We start from the raw sequence: 26,430 nt of genomic DNA, 5'->3' as shown, positions 1-26,430 counted from the left end.
AGATAAGAATAAATGTCATTTAAATTTCTTTTTATTTATTCAGCTTATTTTTTTTTATAATTTTAATAAAATCACTGTTCTGAAATTTAATATAAAAAAAAATCCAATTAGTTCTAACAAATAGAATATAAATGCATCTGTTCAGTAGCCGCTTTTTATAGAACCACTACTACACAGAAGGACCCCGCACTACCAATCACCTGGAAAGAGGGCATAAAAAAATTAAGAAGTGACTCCAACATGCCCATCCCAACATCTTCGAAATCATTGTGTTACTAAAGAAGACCCAGGCCCTAACAGAATGTTATATTATCCAGTATGCAGGCGGAGGAGCACACCCACCAAAAAGACGAAGATACAGAAAAATAGACACCAGACTCAAACTGCTGAAAGACAGATACCAAAAAAGACTCAGGGATGCCTGAAAGACAGATACCAAAAAAAGACTCAGGGATCAGTGTAATAGCCTACTCTGATGTAGCAACCGATCTTCTCCAATTGAACTGAACAACTTAGTGAAATATTGTAATTAGTGACTTTGTGAATATAATAATTTGTGAATTTTGATTGTATTTCCCATCATTATACATATAGTGGCCCATATTACCTATTTTACCCTAGTGCTTTATTCTTTTCCTTTAGTATGCAAAGCATTTATAAACTTGATTCATATATTATATAAATTATGTTTGCAATAAAAGAGAACTTATATTGGTGTATTTAAATCATTAAAATCAGTCAAAAATTATTGAATTATTAAGACACCTTTATAACTGCATGTCATTGTTTTGTACATGTATGTTAAATGAATCGATTGAAATGATATTAAGTTATTGAGATAACATTTTTTTGATTTATTCATTATTTTTCTATACAAATGAAAATGGAATTACAAAATAAAAAATACCTAAATATATAGAATGATAAACTATATACATAAGTTAGAACAGACTATACAATTGTATGCTCATTAAACCTTTTGTCTTTTTTGTTTCCTTTACTAATAGATAATTGGTATGATTAAATGTGGGCAAACCAGGAGTAAACCGCCTATAGGAAACTTTGTTACATAACTGTTAGTTGGTCATAAAGGCATGATATGAACAAGTGTTTCAATCCATTTATGTACTGTGATTATGGACTTAAACTGAATTAAATTATTTTCAACAATTAAATACAAACTTAAACATATTGTGACTTTCATTTCAAAGAACTAAGGTAGGTACCGGTAATAGCATTGAAAAAAACTTGAATTTGTTCACTCGGATTATCAGGTAAACAAGCATCTTGACCAATATTGCCACTACCCTAGGGCATATAACCAAATACTTTAACAACAACATGCTGATTTTAAGACAATTTATTTAAGTGGTTTTTTTGGTTGTTTTTTTTTTTATTTGATCAAAGATGATCTTGTCATGTACTGGTTGTGCAAAACCTTTTTAACATGAGCTACATGCATCAAGTGGTTGAAAGAACACTATCATTGGAAAAAAATTCTGTTTTATTTTAAATCTAAGACAACACATCTTTCTATTACAATAACTGTCTCTAACAAACAAGAGATGTTATATTGCACAAACAGCTTAAACTTAAATACAAAAATCACATTATAAAACATAACTTACAATATCACAGAATAAATAGATAATTCCTAGCTATACATATATTATAGTCTACCAACCGTGTTTCCTATCTACCTAACAAGAGTTGGTTTTGATAAAAAAAAACCTGTATTATTTTCCGAAAAAATAAATAAACATTCATACCTGATAATTTGTGCCTATAGGTCATGATTACCAAAATACTGCAAAACTACCATATATGAGAACTTCAGTTTAGAAATATTAAAACACTAAAATGCATCTATCAAAGTAAATTTAGAATCATTTGAAGGTCAAGGTCAATCAAATGTTTCTGAAATTATTTGTACTATACAAAAGGGTTATAGTTTATACATGACCTATTGCAATTCAGCATAGAGTTTCATAGATGCTGACCTAACCCCTTAACTTAATCAAATTTACTCAATTATAAACTATTGATTGAAATGATCAAATTGGAGAATGATAAGTTATTGTGTTAAATAAAGATACCAGGCTTTCTTAAACTATGTCAGATGGGATAGTGTAATTTAATATCAATGATGTACCATACTGAATTACTGAAAATTTGAAAAAATAATAGTAACTGTTGCATGAATTGTAGGTCATATTGACTAAAATGTTAAAGAGATGTTAGATAGTAGTAAAATGTCAGATGTACCACAAGATAAACTAGGGCATTTCTGATGAAAGAACAAAACCTTGTGTCATTGTATCAACTACAACTTATACAACCACAACAGCCTGGCATCATGGATGTTTCCGTTTGATTAATGTGACAATGAATTTTACTTTAATCAAACCAATTCTGAGGAATTTTAAGTTTATTATCCAAATCTTTGATCAACTTTTGGTAGTATAAGCAAATCTTCATATACTGTGGATTTAGGAAAAATTGTATTTTCATGGATACTTGATTTCATTGTATTGCAAAATTTTGCATACAAGATTAAATGAAAATTGTTCTGTTGTACACTTAAATTTGTTATTCCCCTTTACCCGTGAAATCCACGAAAGTTGGTTCCCCATGAAAAATAAAGAACTCCAAGTAGTATAAAAGGTTCATTGAAACCTTTGATATCCAATGCTACAAATCCTAATATCTATCTGTACTCTTAAGGAAGTTTGCTTGTCATGTTTTGGAATTTTTGTCAGATTTTCAGAATCCTCTGGTTTTATCTATTTGAATGCCTTAAAAAATTTTGCCCATTGACCCCCATTTTTCTTTTTAAAAATCTTTATATGCATAATTATAAGCCATCTGGAAAAGTCTTATAAAATCTTAATTATGTTTTAATAGTTTTTGAGAACTTTAACTTGTCAATGATAAAGCTATGAAAATCAAGAGAGAATATTTTCCCGCCAAAATTTCAATGGCTAATATCTCAAAAACAAGCACATTGACCTATATTTTATTTTTGCTCTTTTTGTTCCTTTATTAATCCCCTATCAATATATAATAGTGTTATGAAAATCTTGTTATTTTGAAACTGAGTAGCAAACTTCCTTAAATTCATTTGTTGTATAGTTTGTTAATAGAAACTTTGAATTATCATAAAATGTTCCATTTCTTTACTTCAAGCAAGTATACATTTCACATCATGCAAAACAAACATTTATTTACACACTTAAAATAAATTAATAAAAACATTTGACACATTATATGGAATGTATGGTATAATTAATATAATCTTAATTTACTCATATTTGAATTTCAATATTTTTCTAAGTTTAACCCCTTACTAGAGAGAAATGTATATCCAACTGTTATGTGTTTCTATTGGTTTCTCATACACAATCATTTCTCTTCACAATATTTGACCCCTTAATTCAGATTGTTCTTCTTAAAACTTAATATTTAACTATACACAAAAATTAATAAATTTATTTCTTGCCTCAAACAAATAAATTTTTTGCCTGGCATTTAAAAAAACATAACATATTTCTAACAATGGTTCAGAACCTGTTATATGTACTTCAATATATATCCATTACACAATTAATCTAAGCACAACAAATCTGTTATTAACTCATTTTAAAATTTATCATAGTAATATTCCACGTTTGAGTTTAGGGACTATTCTTAGATAGACATCAACTGAGCACAAATTTGGACCTTTTAATGGGGTTTCCAAAACAATCCCTTTTAGCATGACTGTGTGGGACATCAAATGTATTCTGTACGCTTAAACTTTCCTTAAATGGCAGAATATTCATAATCGATGTATTTATTTCTTTAAGATATTTATAAATATCATGCATAATTGCAGGCAATCTAACAGATATTTTCATCATAAAATTCCATTTATTTCAGTCCTACTTAGTCTCGTGATTATTAATTTAACATGGAATGTTTATCGTAAATATTTCGTCTCTGTTCCTTCACAGTTCCCTTCCATCTTTTCTGTTCATCTGTCATACGGTTAATGATTGACCTTTGTCTGGTCAACTCTGCCCTTGACACTACTGGTGTAGCAGACGTCACAGAGTGTTCATCCTATAAATAGAAAGTATAATGTATCAAACAATTGGCCGAGTTTTCAGTTGTGAATCAACTACAGATTACATCTTACACTGACTTCCAAATTTGTTGAACCAGATCTTCACAGAATTCTTTAAACTGAAATGCAATATACCATGGTATCTTCCCTAATGTTGTGGCATTGTTATAAAAGGGAGAAGTTGTTATATATAAGTAGTATACTACTATGAGCATAAGTAAAGTGACATATGGATAATGATGAGGGTGAGTGGTGGGGGAGGGGGGTGTAGGTAGGAAAAATGACAAACAAGTAATTCTTTTTTTGTGATTTGGCAAAATATCTTTTTACAGAAAAGTTATATTAAAACATAATTGGATTGATGAAATTAAAGGGGTTGTAATAAAACATTTGCAAGTCATTTAGTTTGAAAAAGAGTTAACAGGAATCATCAGAATAAACTGCAACCAGCATAAAACATACATATTTTGTAGGTCAATGTGACTCAATTTTCATTTTGTATAGAATTTTACCCTACTATATAAGAGATATAGTAGTGACATACAGTGTTTTGTTATGTGTTTATGAAATAGAGAGATACAAAACTGGTAGAAAAAGAATTAGTCTACAAAATAGAAATAATCTTATATATACATTGTAATTTTAAAATCTTAAAGCTTACTTAAACAAAGAATCTCCTTACAAAAGTGTAAAAGATTAAAGTAGATTGTAATATTTCATTGCAAAATATAGATAAAATATAAAATATAAATGATTTTTGTAAATTTATACTAAAAAATTTTATGTTATACATTATCTATATAATCAGTCATTAAAATATGAATTCAGGATTTACCAATCAATTTTCTATAAAAAGAAGACAACCATGGCTTGTCCGAAATTATTTTGTCAATTCTTACATATGGTATAATGTATTATTTTATGTCAATTTTAACATATATATAACAAATGTTGTATGTGTTTTTCCCTATTATAACATTATGTTGGTATAAAATTGATCCATTACATCATATTTAGTATACATGCATGGCCTAGATATATAAAATCTATAACTAAATATTAGTAAAACCAGGCCCTTTTGGATTTTTTTTAATTCCATTCCCTCTTGTATTAAGTGCAATTTCTTGGGTCCTTTAGTCTATGATGGATAATTGCCTCATTGGCAATCATACCGCAACACTGTATTTTTTCTATTTTTTCTTTCAATAGGTTCTGACACAATCTAAATAAATTGACATTTAAGAAAATAGGTTCACAGACAAGTGACCTCTGGTGTTATATGGTACATGTAGTACTGTAGACACTTTTTTGCCGTTTTTTTAGGGGGGTTGTAATTTATTCTGTGATGTGGCAGAGTGTGATTCGTCATTTTAACATATAAAAAATCATTTAAATAAATAAGGATAGTGTCCACATGTGGACACAGATGATGCCCCCGCTTGCATATCATATAGTTATAAAGGAACATAACTGAAGAACAGTAAAAGTGACGCTACCCAAATTTGAACTTGATCTGAGTTTTGTGGTAATAAGCATTGTGTGTAAGTCTCATAACATTTGGTTGATGCTAACTTAAGTAGAGAACAGAAACTAAAAATTCAGCAATTTTTCTTTTTGTAAACACGCATAACTCTAGAACGGTTGTGTACAAGTTTTATAACATTTGGTTGAGACAAACTAAAGTTAGAGAATGGAAACGAAAAATTCAGCAATTTTTAAGTTTATAAAGGGACATAACTCAAGAATGGTAAAAGTGTCGCCACCAAATTTCGTACTTAATCTGTATTATGTAGTAATAAGCAGTGTGTAAAAGTTTCATAACATTTGGTTGAGGTAAACTAAAGTTAGAAAACGGAAACAAAAAATTTGTACTTGATCTTAGTTTTGTGGTAATGAATATTGTGTATAGGTTTCATAATGTTTGGTTGGGGAAAACTAAAGTTACAGAATGGAAACTAAAAATTTTGCAATCTTTAGATTTATAAAGGGGCATAACTCAATAATGGTTAAAGTGACACTACCCAAATTCAACTTGATCTGTGTTGTATCAGTGGAAGTCAAAATTAATCAATGCATTGTATAAAGCATTGATTGTAGTTGATTCAACTATAATCATGAACAAAGGAAGATAACTCCAATTTTAAATATTACTTGATATTTAGAAGAAAATAAAAAATTTGCAATTTTTCCATTACAAAGGGGAATAACTCTTGAACAGTTAAAGTGACTCCACCAAAATTCAAACTTGATCTGTGTTTTGTGGTAATAAGCATTGTGTATAAGTTTCATAACATTTGGTTTAGGCAAACTTAAGTTAGAGAACGGAAACTAAAAATTTTGCAATTTTTCCATTTATAAAGGGGCATAACTCTAGAACGGTTAAAGTGACGCCACCAAAATTCAAACTTGATCTGTGTTTTGTGGTAATAAGCATTGTGTATAAGTTTCATAACATTAGGTAGAGGCAAACTCAAGTTAGAGAACGGAAACCAATTTTGGGACGTACGTACGTACAGACGGACAAGGGTAAAACTTAATGCCCCCACATCTAAGGTGGGGGCATAAAAATCGCATTAGCTGAAAATCTCATTTCAATTTTTGCCTTTCCAAAATGAAATTATGAAGAAAATGGGAACAGTATATCTATATATATGTTCCTGGAAGAATTTTGACGTAAAACTGCTAAAAGACAAAATTTAACAACTTTATTAATACTGCTCATTTCGAATTTACTTTTCTACAGAATGAACTCTTAACACTAATTTACAAGAAATATCTTCAAAAAATGTCACAGTACTTCTGCTTTTGGTGGTTTTAAAATGATAGAGAGGGGAGGTCAGGGGAAAAAAAATTTAAGTACAAGGATATTGTTCTTGCAATGAATATTGGTACAAAAAAACTATATTGTAATAGTATAGACATACAACAGAGAAAAATGTTGTGATGCCATTTAAGTTCAATATGTAATAATAGGAAAATATTTTACCCCTATATAATAATGTAATAGAGAGTTCATTAGTCTGAAAGATTGTGTAAAAAAAGTGAGGAAATCTGGATATATGTTCACTCAATATACCATAGAATTACTGAATATACTGACAAATATTAGATAAAAGTCTCATTTTATGCATATTAAATCTGTGAACCCTGAAATGAATAAAACTTTGTATTCTTTAGATAGGGCTTATATTTATGTCGAAAGCTAATGCACATTTTTTGCCAGTTGTAGATGCTTCTAGATATCCTAAATACTCCCATTAAAATTCATATTTCAATTAAATAATTTTATTTTACATAATACACAATGTAGCAATTGTAACAAGATTATTTGATTCCAAAATATCAACAAGTCCTTAATATTGACCTAAACAATGTATATAAAATATGCCAGTATATATTCAGTATTTCTAATAAATCACTATAAAGGTCTACTCTATTCACATACCTCTTCGTCATGATGTGTAATATATGGAATCTCATTGTGCTAATAACAGAATCATTATCAATTACATGATTGTACAATATACCAAACCTCAATTCATCAATAAATGAATCATTATAAGTACCAAGTTTGTACAATGTATAGAGCCTCTTTTGGCTAATACTGTAAATTCAGAAATTATTGCGTGCATTTATTATTGCAATTTTGTCATTTTAGACTAAAATGCGATTTTAATTTTTGCGATAATGAGAAAAATCCTGTTAAATTCATAAAAAAATTTCAAAATGCGAGTTCAAATTATTGCGATTATAACCTTGTCGCATTTTTCGCTATAATAAAAACATCGCAATAATTTCTGAATTTACAGTAATAGAATCATTATGGATTACATGTTTGTACAAAACCATAATTTGTTAATAAATGAAAAATTAAGAGTTTGTACAATGTACAGGACCTTTTTTGACTAGAACCTGAAAGTCAATCATTATGGATTACATGTTTGTACAATGTACCAAAACACTTTTGGCTAATAAATGAGCCACTATGAGTTACAAGCTTGCACAATTGCACAGAACCTGTTTTTGCTAATAACTGTATCGTTGTGGAATTTATGTTTGTACAATATACAGAACCTCTTTTGGCTGATAATTAAATCATTATGGACAGCATTTGTGTACAATGTTATTGAGTACAGAATCTCAAAACAAAAATAGATGAATCCACAGAAAACAAAATACTAAAGCCTCTCTTCCACTCCATGTTTGGTGTTAGATTGATGAGAATCTACAAATTATGACATTGCCAAACAATATTTTTTACACATGACCTGTTTGTACAACTTTGGTGAGCCTTCCATGCTCAAAAATAGAATTTATAATAGATTGTAGATTGGTATGATAAATTGTAACTCATTTTCAAATCAACAATACTTTCATTATTCTATACTATGTTTTGCCTTTCTTCAAACTGTAGAATCATATTGTTAATCTATCAGGGGCCTGATGGGGGGGGGGGGGGGGGGGTCTCATCACAATTCACAAGTTGATTTTTTTGTCAATCACGATTCACAGAAAATAAATTTCCATGATCACGGATCACGAAAATGTAAAAAAAAAAAATCTGTAGAAAAACGGATCACGATAGCGAAAATGCGCCTATCACGAAGAACGAAAATTACCCATCAGGTCCCTCATCTTTGTTATCTTTTAAATATTTAATTCTTGAATAGTGCATTGTTGGCATGTCAAGTTATATATTTATTAAATGATAGTATGCATTGAACTTTTCATATATAATTACAAACAAGAACATGCTTAGAAAGAATTTTAGAAATCAGTGGCAAAAAGCAGATGTCACAGACTTGAAGATTATTATTTTTGATGAAGATGAAGCATACAACCCATTGTGAAAATGATTGTGAGTCAAATCAATAATGTGTTCTTTATAAAAAAATGCAGATAAGTATATACTTGTTTCTTATACAGGTTTCCAACATAATTATGATGTGCATAAAACTGCTTACCATGCATATTAAATATCTTTTGCATGACAGTAGAAAATCTTTTACTCTACACCTAAGAAGCATCAATGCACATCAAGTTATGTACAATTATATACGGTTCCCATAGATTTCTTTAACCAACATTCCTGGGTTTTTCTAAATTTTGTTTCAACTATTTTAAATGTAATTTACTCATAATAATGTTTGTTTCTCTCCCAAAAGTGACTTGAATAATAACATTTCAGCTCCATTCAAAAGCATTGCCTTGTCAATAAATATCTCATTGACACATTTACAAATCAATTCATAAATAAAGCTAAAAGTGCCTTAAATGATAATACCGGTGGTTCCCACTTGGGTAAGCAGTTTATAACTTTTATTTCCAAATATAACAGTTACATAAAAAATCCCGTATTTTTCAAAGTTCCAACTTACTCTTCTATGGAATTCTGAGCCCTGAACACAATTGAATTCCTAACTTTTGTGAAAAACAGTGAATTAAAATGAAAAAAAAGTGATGTCACCAAAATTCAAACTTGATCTGTGTTTTGTGGTAATTAGCATTGTGTATAAGTTTCATAACATTTGGTTGAGGCAAACTAAAGTTAGAGAACGGAAACGATAAATTCAGCAATTTTCCATTTGTAAAGGAGCATAACTCTAGAACAGTAAAAGTGACGCCACCAAAATTCAAACTTGATCTGTGTTTTGTGGTAATAAGCATTGTGTATAAGTTTCATAACATTTAGTTGAGGCAAACTAAAGTTAGAGAACGGAAACCAATTTTGGGACGTACGTACGTACATACGTACGTACAGACTGACATGGGTAAAACATGGCTACGGCGGGGGCATAAAAAGGTTTTCAAATAAAAGGCTTATTCTGTAATGATTGAAACTGACTCACAGCAGACATGCACTCTTGATTTGAATTAACCATGAAAGCAGAAATACCATAGTTAAATGTTGCACTCACATGAATTCACATTAAACAAATGGTCCAGAAGACAAAAAGCATTACATGTATACAATACCAACAAAAAAAACAGGAATAAAAATTTCAATTTCCCCATTTTTTCTATCAAAATTACATTTTTTCATCTTCAATGAACCGTTCAGCCCCAGCTGAAATGCTTAAATCTTTCAAATTTTCAATCCATTTTGATTACAGGGACTAAATATATTTTTATCCCTGCTGTCAAAACATGTATGTATGCATATATTAATAGTTATATATAGCAAAGCACTACATCAACATGTACAAAAATATAAACAAGTTTAAAAAAAATAATTGGGTTTTTGTCAGGATATAAGTAACATCACTTAATCTTTTATTATAAATTACAATATTAAGATACCAAGAATTATTCTGTTATCATTTACATATTTAAATCAAAAGATTATGTCAAATTTGTGAAAAAAATGTTTTGGGTATTTCTTATTTTGTACATTAATAAAATAACCCAAAACCCCATTTACTTGTATTCAGGTTTGTCTATTCTAATAAAATCAACAGGACAGGGTTGAGCTATAGTTGCTCCAATCTACATCATTTGGTCTCAGGCAGATAGTTGTCTCATTGGCAATCATAATTCATCTTCTTATTTTCATATGTATAATAAAATAACAAAGATAAAATGCCAAGGGTCTTTTTAGATAGAAGTCCCATACTTTTACATTGTCCTTTTTATGAAAAAAAACATGCCCTTTTCCAATTTTAGAAAAAATTATAACCTAATCATAAGTAATATTCAACATTTCAAAAGGTGAAGTTCTTTGAAATTCAGAGATACAGTTCCTGTATTCAAAAGTTTTCTTATAATTTTGCAAGGAAAAAGAACCCAGCAAGATCTTTCATTTCCATATAACATGTCATCTAAATTTTAACTACCAACTTGTTTATATTAATGTATCAAAATACAAAGTTATATAAAACAGGCTTTCCCCAAGCCCTAATGGTTACCAAATTCACCTCCTCACTGATGTGTTGTTGATATGACGATGGTCTCCATGACACTAGGTGATCCAACAGGAACAAGAATACCATATAAACAAACAGCAGTGACACCACACATATGGTAAAGATGACTACTACCTGTTAATAAAGATAATAAAAATGTTTATGTGAGAATAGTGATTGCAGCAGTCACCATGTACAGAATGAGCATAGTACATTGTATATATCATCTGCAGAAAGAAAGTGCCAACACAAAAATCCGACTGTGCTGTGCACATTTTTAACTGTGTGCTTTATTTTTAAAAAATATGGTCTAGATGGCCATTAGGCATTATTTTATTTTACCAATCATGGGCTCTAGTCAGGCAAGTTACATAAACATCATAATAAAATAATTACCCTATCATAAAACATGAGAGTTTTTAGTGACAATACACAATACACAAAGAAATAAAGTAAAATATGATCAATATAGGATACTATTATAGTATAAAGAGTTTAGTGTAATGAGGTTGATTTTGTAAAAAATATATGTAAAATATAACAAGAAATATAGTTTCTTATTTTGTAGTAGTTCTCCTCATGACCAGTGGACAGCAGCGAGGAACTTTACATCACCACAACACAGAGGTCATCAAGGGGCAGTCATTCAGAACCAGCTACAAATATTATAATGAGATCATTCCCAATAGTGGTTCTCCTCATGACTAATGCACAACAACAAGGGGTTGACATTGCTACTGTGCAAGATTTGTCATAGGATGGCACTCTAGGGCTCACTATGGGAAAGTTATAAAGTTCTTGTGATAAGAAAAAGAGGGAGATTATTCTATATTATTGGACATATAGTCACTATCCAAAAATGGAATATTTAGATGGATGTGTTTGTGTAAATCCTATCAAAACTTTTCATATTTCTAAATGAATATGCATAATTCTGATAACAATTTCTCATCTTCATTATTCATTAACCATATCAGTTTTTTGGTAGGGTCTAGATTTTTAAAATTCTTGCAGCAATTATTTATCATCATATCTTTTCGTTGGTCAGATAGACTATCACAGTTCAAAAGAAAATGTGTTTCATCCTTGACCTCATTACTACAACATCTTTGGCATACTCTATTGTGTCTAGGAGTATTGTTATATCTACTTATCTCTATAAGTAAATGGTGAGCAGAAATGCAAAATCTTGTTAAACTTTTAAAAGTTTTCTAACAATATCAAGATATTTTTCGCAACCAAAATTGGATTTAAAAGTAACATGTGTACATAGTTTCACTTCTGAGTGGTTATTGAGATTTGTTTCCCAATCTTCCATAATAGCAATTTAAAGTTTTCTGTTGTCTATTGGTTTAATAAGCAAACGGACTATACCATATGGGTTTTGCTCATTGTAGAATGTTGTACAGTAACTCATATCCCTGTATTGACAGAATTACACCTTTTTTCTTATTTTCCCTACCTTTATTGTAGTTGTATTTCTACTTTCATATTTACATTCACACTGTGCACATAATTTCGGTGAAGCATGTTTTACCACCTCTACACAGGTACTGAAAAAGAAATAAATTGCCTATCATTGTAAAATATAAACTTAAAACAAGTAAATAATGTATATGTGATTACTGATGACTTTTTCTCTAGAAGAATGAGAAACCACCAGGAAAAATCCTGCAATTAAATATTTATCATGATAGTTACTGTGGATTCATTATTATTCATTGCCATACATTGACCAATAATTGCTTACCTCCATGTCATTTGGATTCTGGTGAATAGTTGTCTCATTGGCAATCATTCCATATCTCATTATTTTTATATATAAGTTGAAACCAGCTAATTATATCCCATATGTAGCACAACAAATCCACAATATCCTCTTACCAACTTACCACATGTTAGGATTAACATTAGCACTAATGTACACTTGTACAATGTCCTAATCAAACACTGATTGAACAACTTACCGCATGTTAGGATTAACATTAGCACTGATGTACACTAGTACAATGTCCTCATTCAACACTGATTGAACAACTTACCACATGTTAGGATTAACATTAGCACTAATGTACACTAGTACGATGTCCTCATCAAACACTGATTGAACAACTTACCACATGTTAGGATTAACATTAGCACTAATGTACACTTGTACAATGTCCTCATCAAACACTGATTGAACAACTTACCGCATATTTGGATTAACATTAGCACTAATGTACACTAGTACAATGTCCTCATCAAACACTGATTGAACAACTTACCACATGTTAGGATTAACATTAGCACTAATGTACACTTGTACAATGTCCTCATCAAACACTGATTGAACAACTTACCGCATGTTAGGATTAACATTAGCACTGATGTACACTAGTACAATGTCCTCATTCAACACTGATTGAACAACTTACCACATGTTAGGATTAACATTAGCACTAATGTACACTAGTACGATGTCCTCATCAAACACTGATTGAACAACTTACCACATGTTAGGATTAACATTAGCACTAATGTACACTAGTACGATGTCCTCATCAAACACTGATTGAACAACTTACCACATGTTAGGATTAACATTAGCACTAATGTACACTGTTCGATCTTGTGTGGAGTTAACTTCATTCAGTTTAGGACAAACACATTTGCATCTTACATCTTCAAAACTTGTGTCTTGTGATGCTGCCTGAAATAAATACAGAGAAGATAAGACATAAAGTAACATTCATCAGAAACTTTAATATAAAGTTTACTAAAATTTCAAAACATGTTTTTTTTACGTCATAAACATTGATTTTGCATTAATAAAAATTGGAACATATACATGATAAAGGTTATTTACCAAACTCTGAACAGTAATTTGAACAGCCTGCAGCAAAATTGGATATGGACAAATGTATTTCCATAGAAGTGTTCTGGTCCATGAAATTCAGTTCATTTCTACTGATTTTGTGTGAAAATGGTCAATAAAACAAGCTGTATATCCTGAAGGAGGACATAGTTTTGACAAAAAAAAGGCTTTTTCTTGAAGGATTATAATCAAGGAGAAATCAGAATATTACACTGCTATCCTATTGTGAGATTCATACACCAATTTCAAGTTCTTTTTTATGATTGACTGATTGATATTGTTGGTGTTTGACACCACCTTCAGCACTATTGGCTATATTATAGCGGTTGGATTTTAATAAGATCGGAAGCCATGGCCAGAGTCCCCAGAGAAGAACCAATGACCTGATCAATAACATCATGAACATGAACAGGAAACCTGACAATCTTAGTCATTTAAGAATAGAGTTGAATGCACGGCTGCCATGTGCAGGGTTCAAACTCTGACATAACCGCAGTGAAAACAGGCTAGTGATACAGTATATGAACCTTTAAGACCACTCAGCCACAGAGACCGCTATGAATAATGATGAACCAGTTGACCCAATGACAAACTGTCAAAATGATGTTATTGCACAATCAGTTCTTTATAGTGTGACACAATAACATATAATCATGGTGAAATCTGAGAAATTTTAGGAAAATTGCATTAATATGAAAGATGTTTAAACATGTAGTTCAACACTTGAAACGAGTTTGAGGTGTCTAAAATATAGTCAAAATTTTCCAATATGTCAACTTGACACTCTTGTGGGTGTTGGATAGAATGGTACACATCTTAGGAAGGCATGTAGAGTATAACAGGCTGTATATCTGAAAGATATTAAGTCCCTTATCCTTGACCAAATGATACTTTTGAAAATTTGTTGAACAAATCATATCTGTTGTGTTTTGGTACATGTTGACGAGATTCACTTGTTGTCGAGTATCGAGTTGCGAGTTACAAAAGTCGAGTTGCGAGTTACGAAAGTCAAGTTGCGAAAGTCAAGTTGCGAGTTACAAAAGTTGACTTGCGAGTTACAAGGTCGAGGTTCGAGTTACGAAGGTCGAGTTGCGAGTTACGAAAGGTCAAGTTGCGAGTTACGAAATAAGATTTGCGTGAAAATGGGGAAAACTATTCTAATTTTTTGGTGTACCTCTTTAACATTTTTGAATGATGATTGCTTATAGAATTGTATACAGTATTGTTGATTCTTTTTGTTGTTTGGACTTCATCTGAGTCTCGTGTAAAAAAATGAATGGATTGCTTACATAATCACTACGCAAAGTATGGTTATTTTCTGAAGAAACAGATAGCCTTTTGAAATACAGCGGATGGCTTGTAGTTTAATTATTATTAAATTTCATAGCTAGCACCGTCATATTAAACGTAAAGGGAGATAGCAACTAAACTATAGTACATGTACATATATGTAAAAGACCCTTTCTGCAGATTTCGTTAAGAGTTGGCTCTTTGGGGCAGCTGCAGAGGCAATATTTGAAGGACTCCAAAATTTATTCTTTGGCAGTGACACTAAAAATTGTGGACGTTTAAGTTATATATGTCTACATTGGCTAGAGGTTAAGGGGGAAGGTTGAGCGCTCATAAAATCTGTTTAACCCCACCGCTTTTTTGCGTCTGTTCTAAGTCAGGAACCTCTAGCCTTTGTTGGTCTTGTATCTTTTTTAATTTTGGTTGATCTATATGTTTCGGAGCATAGAATGGTGTCCATTTTCTTGATATAGTATACATTGTGTTTCGGGGCCTGCTTGGGGCTGCCTCTGGGTGTGGGATTTCTCGCTGTGTTGAGGATCCATCGGTAGCCTTCGGTTGACTTTTATATTTTGGTTGGGTTGTTGTCTCTTTCACACATTCCCGTTTCCATTCTTTATTCTATACATATACATGTAGCTGTCAAAGATACTTTTGTAAAAGAGACAAAAGACGCAGTTTTGGAATATGTAACTTTTTTCTAAATAAATGTGGATAGTGTCCACATGTGGACACAGATGATGCCCCCACTTGCATATCATATAGTTATAAAGGGACATAACTGAAGAACGGTAAAAGTGACGCTACCCAAATTTGAACTTGATCTGAGTTTTGTGGTAATAAGCACTGTGTGTAAGTCTCATAAAATTTGGTTGAGGCTAACTTAAATAGAGAACAGAAACTAATAAAATGCTCCGCAGGGCGCAGCTTGATACGACCGCAGAGGTCGAACCCTGAACAGTTGGGGCAAGTATGGACACAACATTCAAGCTTGATACAGCTCTGAATTTGGATTGTGATTAAATATTTGACACAGCATAGGTTTCTGACACAGAATGAATGTGGTCTAAGAACTTAAAAATTTTTAATTAGACATTCACCTATTATGGTCCAATATCCAAAATCTAAATACATGGTTAGATTCAGCATATCAAAGAACCCCAAGAATTCAATTTTTGATGAAATCAAACAAAGTTTAATTTTGGACCCTTTTGACCTCAATGTGGACAAAGTTGATAACGGGGCCCAAAAATCTAAATACATGGTTAGATTCAGAATATCAAAGAACCCCATATATTCAATTTTTGTTGAAATCAAACAAAGTTTAATTTTGGACCCCGATTTGGACCAACTTGAAAACTGGGCCCATAATCAAAAATCTAAATACATGTTTAGATTCAGCATATCAAAGAACACTAAAAATTCAATTTTTGTTAAAATCAAACTAAGTTTAATTTTGGACCCTTTGGACCTTAATGTAGACCAATTTGAAAACAGAACCAAAAATTAAGAATCTAAATACACGGTTAGATTCGGCATATCAAAGAACCCCAATAATTCAATTTTTGATGAAATCAAACAAAGTTAAATTTTGGACCCTTTGGACCTCAATGTGGACCAATTTAAAAACGGGGCCCAAAATCCAAAAACTTTATACACAGTTATATTCAGCATATTAAAGAACCCCAAGAATTCAAGAATAAAACCCCATTGAAATTGATCAAGAAATAAGCAATTTATAAGAAGTATCTTCTTTTGCACAATACTGTACAATTGAATATTTCTTGCTATTGTGCAATACTGTACAATTGACAATTTCTTGCTATTGCGCAATATTGTGCTATTGGATATTTCTTGCTATTGCGCAATACTGTGCAATTGAAGATTTCTTGCTATTTTGCAATACTGTGCAATTGAAAATTTCTTGCTATTGCACAATACTTATTATATAAAAATTTACACATCCTGTTTGGTGTGTATCTCCTACCATATCATTATTATTTGCTTTTAAATATAAATCAGAAATAACCAACTTAAAATGGAAAATTTTAAAAGAAAAAAAAAAGGAAAAAAAGAAAAAAAAAGAAAGAAAAAAAAATCCCCCCCCCCCATTTTTTTTTGAACCCCCTTATGATTCATCACCCCCAAACTCAATCCCAGCCTTCCCTTTGTGGTATGGTACCTTGCAGTACAATTTCAGAGAGATCCATACACTTGAACACAAGTTATTGTCTTGAAACTAGAAAAATGCTTATTTTTGGCCCCTTTTTGGCCCCCAATTCCTAAACGTTTCAGGCAATTACCCCCGAACTCAATTCCAGCTTTCCCTTTGTGATATGAAACCGTGTAGTACAATTTCAGAAATATCCAAACACTTACACACAAGTTATTGTCATGAAACTAGAAAAATGCTTGTTTTTTGCCCCTTTTTTGGCCCCTAATTCCTAAAATTTTGAGGCAATTACCCCCAAAATCAATTACAGCCTTCTCTTTGTGATATGGAACCTTGTGGTACAATGTCAGAGAGATCCATACACTTACACACAAGTTATTGTCTGAAAGTTACAAAAATGCTTATTTTTGGCCCCTAATTCCTTAACTGTTGGTACAATAACCCCCAAAATCAATCCCAACCTTCCTTTCGTGGTATTGAACCTTATGGTAAAATTTCATGGAGATCCATTCACTTAAACTAAAGTTAGAGTGCGAAAACCAATGTGTCTTCGGACGACACCGGACGACGCCAGACGACGACGACGACGACGCCAACATCATACCAATATACGACCAAAAAAATTTTTTAATTTTTGCGGTCGTATAAAAATTCAGCAATTTTTCTATTTGTAAACACGCATAACTCTAACGGTGGTGTATAAGTTTTATAACATTTGGTTGAGACAAACTAAAGTTAGAGAACAGAAACGAAAAATTCAGCAATTATTATGTTTATAAAGGGACATAACTCAAGAATGGTAAAAGTGTTGCCACCAAATTTCGTACTTAATCTGTATTATGTAGTAATAAGCATTGTGTATAAGTTTCATAACATTTGGTTGAGGCAAACTAAAGTTAGAAAACGGAAACAAAAAATTTGTACTTGATCTTAGTTTTGTGGTAATGAATATTGTGTATAGGTTTCATAATGTTTGGTTGGGGCAACCTTAAGTTACAGAATGGAAACTAAAAATTTTGCAATCTTTTGATTTATAAAGGGGCATAACTCAATAATGGTTAAAGTGACACTACCCAAATTCAACTTGATCTGTTTTATCAGTGGAAGTCAAAATTAAACATTGCATTGTATAAAGCATTGATTGTAGTTGATTCAACTATAATCATGGAAAAAATAAAGATAACTAATTTTAAAAATAACTTGATATTGAGAAGAAAATAAAAATTTAGCAATTTTTCCATTTCTAAAGGGGCATAACTCTAGAACGGTTAAAGTGACGCCACCAAAATTCAAACTTGATCTGTGTTTTGTGATAATAAGCATTGTTTATAAGTTTCATAACATTTGGTTGAGGCAAACTAAAGTTAGAGAACGGAAACGAAAAATTCAGCAATTTTTCCATTTCTAAAGGGGCATAACTCTAGAACGATAAAAGTGACGCCACCAAAATTCAAAGTTGATCTGTGTTTTGTGGTAATAAGCACTGTGTATAAGTTTCATAACATTTTGTTGAGGCAAACTAAAGTTAGAGAACGGAAACGATAAATTCAGCAATTTTCCATTTGTAAAGAGGCATAACTCTAGAACGGTAAAAGTGACGCCACCAAAATTCAAACTTAATCTGCGTTTTGTGGTAATAAGCATTGTGTATAAGTTTCATAACATTTGGTGGAGACAAACTAAAGTTAGAGAACGGAAACCAATTTTGGGACGTACCTACGTATGTACGTACAGACGGACAAGGGTAAAACTTAATGCCCCCTCTGCTACGGCGGGGGCATAAAAACAGGTTAATCATACAAAAATATAATTCTTAAGAAATTAGAGAAACATAATATTTTTGTAACTCTCAACTCGACCTTCGTAACTCGCAACTCGACTTTCGTAACTCGCAACTCGACTTTTGTAACTCGCAACTCGACTTTTGTAACTCGCAACTCTGCCTTTCCAACTCGCAACTTGTAACTCAATGATAAGAAACCCTCCATGTTGACATAGAAATTTGTTTCATAGTGTTGTAGACCTAGAGATATAAAGGTAGTCTAACTAGTTGAGTTAGGAAAGATCTTCTTTGGCTCAATTGGTTAGAGCGCTGCCTTTAGATCCAAAGATTGAGGGTTCGAATCCCGTTGTTACCGTCCACGGATTTTCACAACAATACTAATGAATTGGTACAGTCGTTTCCGGTAATTCCGCCCGTCTGATAACTCCGCCCTTTACTTCCATGTGCGTCTCTTAAGAAAAATTTTCGTCTGCTATATTATTATAACTTTGAAAAAAAACATTTGCTTATGTCAGGTCTAAATCAAAGGAAGATAATTCAATTTTAAAAACTATGGAAAGCTAAAATAACAAAATTCAAAAAAAATTCTTAAAGATCCTGTATCTTTAAGAAATATGTATGTGAAAGTTTGACACAAGCTTTCTGTTTTTTGGTGGGTTTTTTTTTTATCGATTTTAAAGAATAAAAATAAAATATATTGACTCTGATATAAAATTTTGGGTTATATATTTAAATCACTATATACTGCGCAGACTTTAAACTCATTGACAAGGATGATGGTGTCTTAACTGCATTTCAGAATACTGAATGATGGCAATTTTTTTATGAGAATACTATCAACCATGCTATTGACATTCATATCTTTTTTTATAATCATATTTTTTACTTTTCTTTATTTTCTGATCTTAAAAAAAACAACATTTTTTACATTTTTGGTTTATTCTTCATTTTCACTAGTTTCTTTATCTTATTGACTTGATTTTTTTTTATTTCGTTCATCTATAGTTCCTTTCTTTGTGGTCCATTAATAAAACATCATTTCCTTACATTCTAGTTCGTTAATATATGAATAAACTGTTAACACAGAGATATGTCTCGCCTATTTGTTATTTTGATAATGCAAATGCTGAAATTAAAATAGTTAATTTTAACATATTAGTTATGCAAATATTCAAAATCAATGAACCATGACTGAAGGTACAGGGCTAAACAATCTCCATGGAATGCTAATACAACTGCATACCAAATACCACTGACTTTTCATAAGTCGTTCCCTTTAATCAAACCTAAATACAAACATTAACTTGTAAACTATGTAAAAGTCAATGAACCATAATTGGGGGGTGGGGTTATATAATCTCCATGGAAATGAAACTTGCCAATGCCAATACATTTGCATACCAAATATCATTGACTTAACATTAGTGGTTCATCTTAAACTGACCTAATCACAAACTAATACATGAAAACTAGGCAAAAGTTTCAAAGTGATAGAGCATGACTGAGGGGGAGGGGCCAAATAATCTCCATGGAAATGAGATATGCCAATGTTTATACAAATGCATACCAAATATCATTGACCTACCACTAGTGGTTCCCCATAAACTGCCATAATCACAAACTAATACATGTAAACTTAGCAAAGTTTCAAAGTCAATAGAGCATGACCGAGGGGGCCGGGCCAAATAATCTACCTGGTAATGAGATATGCTAATGATAATACAACTGCATACCAAATATCATTGACCCACCACTAGTGGTTCACCACAAACTAGACCTAATCACAAAATAATACATTGTTGCCGCCACTGTTGCAGGAAACAGCATACCTATTTCTTGCTTTTTAACTCCGTCAAGCGAGACAAAAACCGGTCCTCCATACATGTTTACTACGCATGGGCGGACTTACCCGACAACCACAATTCCGTGAAAAACACAGGTGACCCATTTGTCTGATTGATTTTCAAATCATTTCAGATATATCTTTGCGGAAATAAGATATAAAATTTTTATATAATAAAGAAGAAATATACACGATTAAAGCCTTAGGTGGGCAGAGTTACCGGACTGCATCGTATGAAAAAAATGTATAAAACCAGTAAACTGATATACCAGTATTGTGAATGCCAAGTACAGGCATGACAGGAGATCACAGATCAGATATTCTCAAATTATCCCAGACATGCAAAGATGTTAGACGGTTTTTGACAAAAAGGGTGACATTTCGTTTATACATTATTTTTAATAGATATAAGAAGATGTGGTATGAGTGCCAATGAGACAACTCCATCCAAGTTAAAATTTATAAAAGTAAACCATTATAGGTCAAAGTACGGTCTTCAACACGAAGACTTGGCTCACACCGAACAGCAAGCTATAAAGGGCTCCATTAATTACTAGTGTAAAACCATTCAAACGGGAAAACCAACGTTCTAATCTATATAAAATACGAAAAACGAGAAACACTTATGGACCACATCAACAAACGACAACTACTGAACATCAGATAATCCTGACTTAGGACAGGTGTAGGTTACTATTTTAACTGATATAAATGGATAACTTTACCTGTAAGAATGAAAATAATGTCAAGAGATAGAGCAAACATATATCTAGTCTCATTCTAAATAAAAAATTTGTCATCGTTAATTTTTGTGTATTATAATTGGCATCCCATTACATTATAATTATTTCAGGAAATAAAATTTTGCATTCAAAGGGAAATAACTCTTTTTACGTTTTAACTAAATACATAATGAAAAAGATTTTTTAATGTACAGAAACGGTCCTTATTATATTGGTTATGATTCTGTCGAGTGCTTTGAAGTCCTTTTCAGTTGACGTGTTTTAAACACATTGTTTACTGTTTTAAAATTCAAATGATTATATTAAAGTTATCAAATATTCATTGTATTCATGTGTCCATAATGCCATACAAAAACACAAGATATAACAATCTATCAATAAATCTATCAAATGAGGCTTTTTGTTGCATGTCAAGAGCCGGAATCATAAATTGTAGAAAGGTCAACTTCGTCAGGTTTAAGTACTATGGCACTGAAAATCTTCAACAATATGGCAGCGATCAAAATTTTTAATTCTGTTTCAGTTTTTGATTTTTCAGGGTTTTTTGTATATCTGATTGCTGCAAAATGTGTTGACAAGTTTATCAAACAGTCAAAATCCAATTGTTAAAGACCAACAACCATCCAGAGGATGATCATCAGGTATCAGCTGCCTAATATAATTACATGAACTTGGGATATAATTCATGCAATAAATATTAAGGCTCATTAATAGCCTTTGATATATTGGATAGTTCCTAACAATTTCATAATTCAAATATACGGAGTTCTTATGTTGATGTTCTAAGTAATAAATCAGAAAGGTCATATCTGTGTAAAATAAGATTGAGTGCACACAATCTTGCTATAGAAAAAGGGCGACATTTTGGTTTACCCACCAATGAACGAGTTTGTAATGTATGTAAATCGGGTGAGGTAGAAGATGAAAATCACTTTTTACTGAATTGTGAAAATTTTTCTAAATACAGAATAAACTTTAAAACTATTATATTAGATATACTTCCTACAAGTTGTAGTGAGAGTCAGCTAAATATGAAATGTTACATTAATAGCAACTCTTTAAAAGTCCTGAAAGTAACAAGTTCTTATATACATAACATGTCTGGTATATAGAAATGAGATTTTAGCTTCTTAATTATAACATATTATTTCATTATGCTGTATTCATTGTTATAATGTACTGAAATATGGGCCTTTGCCAATTATTGTAATTGTGTTTGTGCCAATAAAATATTTGTATTTGTATTTGTATGAATGCAAAAATTGAATTCACATTTAATATTTTATGTTGGCCAATTCTTAGGTTCCTGTACCATTGGTATGAACACTGAAAAGATAGTCATAGAAGTAACTGAAATCATTTAGTAATCAATCAGTATAAATTACTGGGGGGGGGGGGGGGGGCTCCAGCCATGCTTCAGTGATTCCCTATATAATCAAACAATTTTTTCCCACAAAAGGGGGGCCTGTCCCCCCCACTTGGATCCGCCTGTGGATCTTATTAAACTTTTTTTTTTACAGTTTCTCTTTATCGATTATGGTTTCCGCAAAAATGGGTAAATCTCATCTTCAAAGGCAAAAACTCTTATAAGGGTTCAATTGATAATTTTGCCATGTTGCCTTTTTGTAGATCTTATTTTCTGAACAATTTTGCTTTAACAATTTCTCTCTTTCTATTATTGTATCCCCAAATAAGTTGAAAATAAGTAAAAAAATTGCCTATTAAGGGCAATAACTCAAATCAGGGGTCAATTGATGATTACGTCCAGGTTGACTGATTTGTAGATCTTATTGTTTTGGTGATTTTTTAAACTGTTTAGAATTTCTCCTTTTCTTTTTATAGTTTTTAGGAGAATAACCAAAAACTGTGAAATTTGAAAAAAATGCTATTTTGGGGGCAATAACTCCAAAATGAATTGTCCTATTTTTCTGAAAATTACACAGGTAGATTTTTACCCTGTCATTTTTGCTATAATTTATTAGTTTTTGAGATATAAGCTAAAATACTGAAATTTTCTAAAAATTGATATTTCAGTTGTAATAACTCCAAACTAGGTTGTCTTTTATTCTAAAATTTCAATGGAGATAGACTGTGACCTGCTGATAATTTTCACCCTTGTCAATTTTGCTCCCCTAACTGCTTTAGTTTTTTAAATATAAGCCAAAAAACTGCATTTTACCCCTATGTTCTATTTTTAGCAACATTGGCCATGTTTAATGATGGATCAATTTCCCAGATAAATATACTAAACTAGATACCCTAAGGAACATTCAGGTAAAGTTTGGTAAAATGTGGCCCATTTGTTTCAGAGACGATTTCTTTAAAGTTTATGACCTTGAAGGTCACAATTTCTTTTAAACACCCCAGCTCATTTGCTATCTCATATTACATTACTTTGGTGCATTCCCTTAAATATTTAATGTTGAAGCCTTAAATTTTGAGTGGGTTGAAATTGAGGCAAATGCAAATTGACTAACCAGTAACCATAAAGTGTTTTATTTTTAAGGGATTTCCAATCATTCAAGCATATAAAAACACCTTACTTTTTTTTTTATACATGAACATCAGTTTATCTCATTATCCACAAAAATTCTGCAAAAAAAGAGCATGCAAAGTTCTAACCTGTAGATGGTAAGTGTGATGCTTTATCCTAATATTATGATTTTTAGGATTGTTCATTTAACTCCAAAGCCCACTAGATCTGAAATTAGCCTGTTGTGCTAACTTATTAATTCTCTTATATCGACAGGCATCAAAATGTGTTTTATGATGGAACATAAGACTTTTAGGTAACCACAAATACATGTTAAAAAATACATGTTTTATCGATTCCTCTATAAGTTTCAAAAGTTAAGATTACCTGCTTTTCATGCATGTTTTGTCTTGTATAACTTTCTGAGTTATCATTTGGGGGATACTCATTTATTTCTTCATTATTTTATACTCATATTTTGTCTTTATAAGTGATAATGCCACATAACTGAAAGAAGAAAAGAGGGCTAGGACGGGTTTGCACACTCGAGAATAAAAGACAAAAAAGTGTAAAAAATAAAGAATTAATATAAATCACTGTATGAGAGCAACACCAGATATTGATACTAGCTGAAGCGGAGACAGGTTGTAAAATTTTGTAATCACAGGCAAGAATTCTAATTTTTTTATGCATTTGTAATTATTGCATGTGTCTACAGATTTGTATTATGATATTTTGGGAATTGACCTGTTCTCCGAATCATTCAGGAATGTTAGACATCAGTGTAAATAAATCTGAAGATAAAAAACTACCATCTAATATAGAAAAAAAGAGGCACCCATTGCTTCAGATCAAGAAAAGTAGCCCATTTAATGCTTCTAAAGATTGTATATTTCTTCCTATTATTCAATTATGACCAACTATAAATACATAAGACCATAATTTTCATAACTAGTTGAGTTTAAGTTATATAAATCACAAAGACAAAGTTTTCTTACAGTACGGCAACTTATGTATTGATATGTACAGCATAGAGAGAGCCCGCAGAGAACCAGACCTTCGGTAGGAAAACTGAAATCTCAGTAAATTAAGATTGGAATCAAGGGCACCTGCCTGGGATTCGAATACAGAATAGAGAAAAATGGTCTAAAAAGTTATTGAATTATGAAATCAAGAACCTCATACAAGGAGTTTTGATGAGATCAATAAAGTGGACTGAACAAGTTGGCCAGAATAGCAGTTTGTTCCATATATTTATGCCAACATTTGTTGAAAAGTGTCAACATGGAAGACCATTTTCATGTAGGAATAATCCAGCAGACTTTCATAAGAGTACATGTTTATATGTTTCCCAGTAGATACAATATTCTTGAGTTTGGGTTTTCTATCAAGATTTTATTCATACAATGAAGACACTGAACTACGGGTTTCTAAATGGCAAATTTGAAGTCATCTCTTCGAAAGTTTAGACACTATCATGATTTAGTTGACCGTTTAAGGAAGTTACATGATATTTGTGTTACAGACAACTGCATATATTATTCATTTGTTGATGCCGCCACCCCATCATTTCATCATATATGACTTGTCACTGAATTATTGTGGTGTCCATAGTGTGGCAATTGTTTAAAAGTTGAGTTCACTAATCTCAGGGTTTAATAGGCTGTTGTTTTCTTTTGATCATGTTGTTTTCTCTCCTTCAACTTTTTTTTTATCACCTCTTAACAAAATTTACCAAAGACATAGTCATTGACAATGTTTCATTTCTTCTTCTGATGAAGTTGTTTTAGTATGGTATCTTTAAATAATAAAATGTAAATCCTTCTAAAGCAGTTATTGATCGAGATCTTCATTACTAACAACTGATATGAGATGATGCTTAGGGAACAATTTAAAATGGCAATACTTTTATGTAAATATGTAAATCATTCAAAGTCAATAAACCATGACTGAAAGTGGAGAGCCAAATAACCTTGGTGGAAATAAAAATGCCAACACTTATACAACTGCATACCAAATACCATTGACTTATCATAAGTGGTTCCCTTAAAACTGACCTAAACACAAGCTTGAACGTGTAAACTGTTCAAAAGTTTCAAAGCCATTGAGACATGAGGCAGAGATCCATATAATCTCCTTGGAAATAAGATGTGCAATTGCTAATACAACTGCATACTAAATATCATTGACTAACTATTAGTGGTTCATCTTAAATTGACCCAATCACAAACTTTAACATGTAAACTATGCAAAAGTTAATA

At 31.5% G+C, this 26,430-nt stretch overlaps 2 protein-coding genes across 5 annotated transcripts in view; one reads left to right on the top strand and one right to left on the bottom strand.

Moving 5' to 3' along the window:
- Window positions 1-26,430, top strand: part of LOC127724169 (uncharacterized) — a 483,200-nt gene that overhangs the window by 40,816 nt on the left and 415,954 nt on the right. The window lies entirely within an intron of this gene.
- Window positions 1,482-21,827, bottom strand: LOC127724170 (proton-transporting V-type ATPase complex assembly regulator TMEM9-like). Of its 4 annotated transcripts, none has more exons than XM_052231060.1 (6): window positions 21,679-21,827; window positions 13,575-13,699; window positions 12,470-12,560; window positions 11,011-11,142; window positions 7,551-7,589; window positions 1,482-4,101 (listed from the first exon to the last, which is right to left on the bottom strand). In XM_052231060.1, the coding sequence occupies exons 1-6, from the start codon at window positions 21,751-21,753 to the stop codon at window positions 3,940-3,942; spliced, it is 624 nt and encodes a 207-aa protein (XP_052087020.1). In that variant the 5' UTR covers window positions 21,754-21,827; the 3' UTR covers window positions 1,482-3,939. The 4 variants fall into 4 exon arrangements, with proteins under 4 accessions (XP_052087020.1, XP_052087021.1, XP_052087022.1 ...); XM_052231061.1 differs by having other exon boundaries at window positions 11,020-11,142; XM_052231062.1 differs by lacking the exon at window positions 7,551-7,589.

Source organism: Mytilus californianus, unplaced genomic scaffold (genome assembly GCF_021869535.1).
Source record: "Mytilus californianus isolate M0D057914Y unplaced genomic scaffold, xbMytCali1.0.p SCAF_14, whole genome shotgun sequence".
Lineage (NCBI taxonomy): Eukaryota > Metazoa > Mollusca > Bivalvia > Mytilida > Mytilidae > Mytilus > Mytilus californianus.
This window is presented reverse-complemented; position numbering and strand designations above follow the sequence as displayed.